General features: G+C 58.2%; 1 protein-coding gene across 1 annotated transcript; it reads left to right on the top strand.

Moving 5' to 3' along the window:
* Positions 1 to 446: 446 nt before the first annotated feature.
* On the top strand, positions 447 to 2,330 carry VDAG_04114 (uncharacterized protein; the record flags this gene model as incomplete). The annotated part of the gene is made up of 2 exons (XM_009650561.1): positions 447 to 510; positions 862 to 2,330. 2 exons carry the CDS (start codon positions 447 to 449, stop codon positions 2,328 to 2,330), a joined length of 1,533 nt encoding a protein of 510 aa, XP_009648856.1.
* Between the last annotated feature and the right edge of the window lie 1,143 nt (positions 2,331 to 3,473).

Here is a 3,473-nt window from a genome sequence, read left to right as displayed (position 1 = left end):
GGTCAGAAATCTATAGAAGTCCACCGGATCATCTCTGGGCCATTTCCGAGGGACTGAGTGACTGAGATGGTGCTTCTATCAAAAGAGTTAGGTCGTCCCTTTTCGGAAAAGATGGGTGAGTAATCTGCTCACGTTGCTGTGAATGGCCACCGGCGCTTCAACATCTACGCCCGGAAGGATTCCCTTGGGCCCCCCCCCCCCCTCCTCATCTGACTCCCCTTCCTGTCTGGCGTGTCCTTCGGTCGGCTCTTCTCCTTTCATCCTCGTCTGCCTCACTCATAGCCCCGAATTCAAGTCATCTCTTCGCTACGTATCCATTCAAAAGCCAAGACAGCCATTCAGCCCTAACGCATCGTACCTGCAAGCCGCGTGTCAGCCTCCCCGCTTCAGCCCGACTGTGCTAGCCATCAGGCGGAGCCACGTCTTGGGTCTCGATACACTCGTACATGGCGCACGCCGTCGCGCCCCATCTCCACCACCACCAGGACCACCTACCACTGCCGCTGCTACGTATTGCCTCGACGTGACCGCCAAACTAAATCACCGCTGCCGTCAGCACACGTTATAAACCCGGCCCTCCATCCCACTGTCCCGAGCTGCCGGGTCCTGACATCTTGACACCACCATCTGTTTGCTCGTCTGATTGTCAGGCACACATCGCCACGCCTTCAGTTTATAGCCACGCCAACCCCCCAAAATTCGTCATGTCCCAGTCACCTCCGTCAAAGTCCGAGGCCATGTCCAGGTCCAAGCCAGAATCTAATTCTGGCATCGTAAAACACAGAGCATGTGATGAGTGCCGTAAGCCCCCCTTCCTGTTGCGTCTGCATTGTATTCCAGACCTCTGACCATGACCCTTAGGAACGCGCAAGCTGGCCTGCTCGAAGGAGCCCGATGGCTGCTCTCGGTGCCGCAAAGAAGGCATCCTCTGCGTCTATTCGGCGCAGAAGCCCATGGGCAGACCACGGAAGCGCCGCCATATGGAGGATGCCGAAGAGCAGCCATTGACGACCCAGCCAGAGATGGCCAGCCTGCAAGACTCGTTGAGACCATCATCACATGTTCAGCCTGATTCGCTACCGGTAAGCAGCGACCTGGACTTGGACTTTGCGTCCTTCTACCATGGCGACAATGACTACCTCGTCAACACGGACATGTCGACGATGGACTTTTTCGCTCCCGTCGGCGGCATCCCCTCCATGGCTCCCGACTTTGCTAGCTTTGCCATGCCGTACTCGGAACCTCAACTGGCCGCCAGCGGCTTGCAGTTCGGCGGCGTTGACCTGTTAGGTGGCATCAACTTCGATGACAAGGACCCGGCTAACAAACAGGTGTCCGAAGATATCACTACTGACATGAACTACATCTACTCCAAAGCGCCTGTACGGTTCGCCAAAGATCAACCCGCACCGGCGCATGACCTTGCGTCGGCACCCCAAGCAGCAACGTCCCATCAAGTGTCATTTCCCTACTCCTCTCAACACCAGAACCAGACGCCGAACCCGGAGTCGTCCGATGCTTCGACTTCATCAGCTACAACACCGGCCTCCTCGCCCAACTCCGACGTCAGCCCCAAGCCTGCCCACAAATCCATACCCCACATCAACTGCGCCTGTCTTTCCCAGATCTATCTCTCGCTTGACTCGCTGTCGAGACTCCCCGATGACATTGGCGCAGCGATGCGCGCTGCCCGCAACGCCGCCAAGACGGCTCACAATCTCATCACATGCCCGACGTGCAGCACCCCATACATCGACGACCCGTCTAGGCAGGCGCCGATGCAGGCCTTTCAGAACACCATGCTCCTCGGCATGCTGATTCCGACCGTCGTCAATGCCTACGTGCGCATCCTCGAGCTCGTCGACGAGGTCACCGCCGAGGCCAAGGCGAAGGGCCAGACGCTGCTCTTCCGCTTCGTCGAGTACGGCGGCCTCTGGGGCGAGCTCGAGGCGATTGACAAGTTCACGTGCCGCACGGTCGAGACGTACGACAACAAGGAAATGGAGCCGGACAAGTGGCGCATGACGATTCGGGCGGTGCTCAAGATTGACATTTACGGCTTTGACGTCGACTGCTCGTCCGTGCTCGACGGGTCGCGCGTCACGCACCGCCACCTTGGGCTCAAGGACGTCATTGGCCTCATGGAGGAGAGGTCGAACCACCGGCACGATCAGATCGATGCCATGGTCGCCGCGGGCCTGCCGCACCCGATGCAGGGGAACCCGCTGCTGCCGAACAATCACCGGCCGACGGGCAGCAAGGACGATCGCAACTGTCTGAAGATTGTGGAGATGGCGAGGACGGCCTTGGACAATCTGGTGATTGCGTAAGGCGTGACCTATGACTTTTTTTTTTCTTTTCTTTTTCTCTTCCCGAGGGTTGTTCCCTCTAGCAGATGGAAGAGGGATGAAGTCGAGGGTGTCGTTGCGGACATGTGATAAATGAAGGTTAGTAGGCGGGCTTGGCGTATTACGACGACGCTATCTCGTGTGTATTGTTTGGTTCGGGGCACAGCTATGATATCCAAAGGCAACATCTAGACTTTTGCTCTCTTTTTCACAGAGACAAGACCTGAATGCATTTTCATGCAGTTGCTGCACCTCCGTGTTCAGAGGGTCGCATTCGCAGTGCAGCCTAGGCTCAAGGCGGAAAGCCGTTCAGCCATGTACCTGCAGGCGGCGAGACGGCTGCCCCTGAGGAGCCGATGGTGCCGGTCGCTGTGCACGATTCGCAGTGAATAGGGAAGAAGCATCCTGTTCGGCCATTGGACTAGCAGCCACAGCAAGACACGGCGCCCAGCGATGTTGCGTCGATGACCAGGTCCCTGTGACACCACGGATCCCGAGCGTCGCGAGGAACAGCCACAAGCCGAGCCTGGCTCACAAGCCGAGCCTGGCTCACGGAAGCCGCGCACCGCATCAGTCGGGCCCCCTGAATTGCCCCCCTTCCCCCGCTAACGCCAAACAGCCAAGCGCCAGACGTGACTAAGATGGGGGCCTCGACCGGGGCGTGGTCGTGGCAGATCTGAGATACCTATGGAGCGTGGAAGCTCCGCCCCATGCTGAGGCGCTCTGCTGACCCGACTCTGCTGGTCATCGCGCCTGGCTCTGCCTGCCTTGCCTGGCTATTTGCCTGCCTGCCCATCTGCTGTGCCCATCTGCTGTGCCCATCTGCTGTGCCCATATGCGAAAGCGAGCGACGACATCGTGATTTCCTTACGTCTCTGCCTCAGTGGCTGACTTCAATCTTACCCTCCCCCCCTGCGAGACGTAACTTTCCTTCACCTGCACTACTGTTGCAACCCTCTTTTGCGCTCCCTTCTCCTACCATCATCCATTTCTCTCTCTCTCTCGCTCTCCCCCCTCCGTATCCTCTGCGCTGGTCTTCGTTTCGGAAACCCCCTCCCATTCATCCAGAAATTGGTCGTTTTCTTCCACTCGGCATGTCCATCTGACGCTGCTGTCATCGCCCGG

The sequence above is a fragment of the Verticillium dahliae genome, genomic scaffold (genome assembly GCF_000150675.1).
Source record: "Verticillium dahliae VdLs.17 supercont1.7 genomic scaffold, whole genome shotgun sequence".
Taxonomy (NCBI): Eukaryota; Fungi; Ascomycota; class Sordariomycetes; order Glomerellales; family Plectosphaerellaceae; genus Verticillium; species Verticillium dahliae.
Note: the sequence above shows the minus strand (reverse complement) of the source record. Positions and strands in the feature narration are given on the sequence as shown.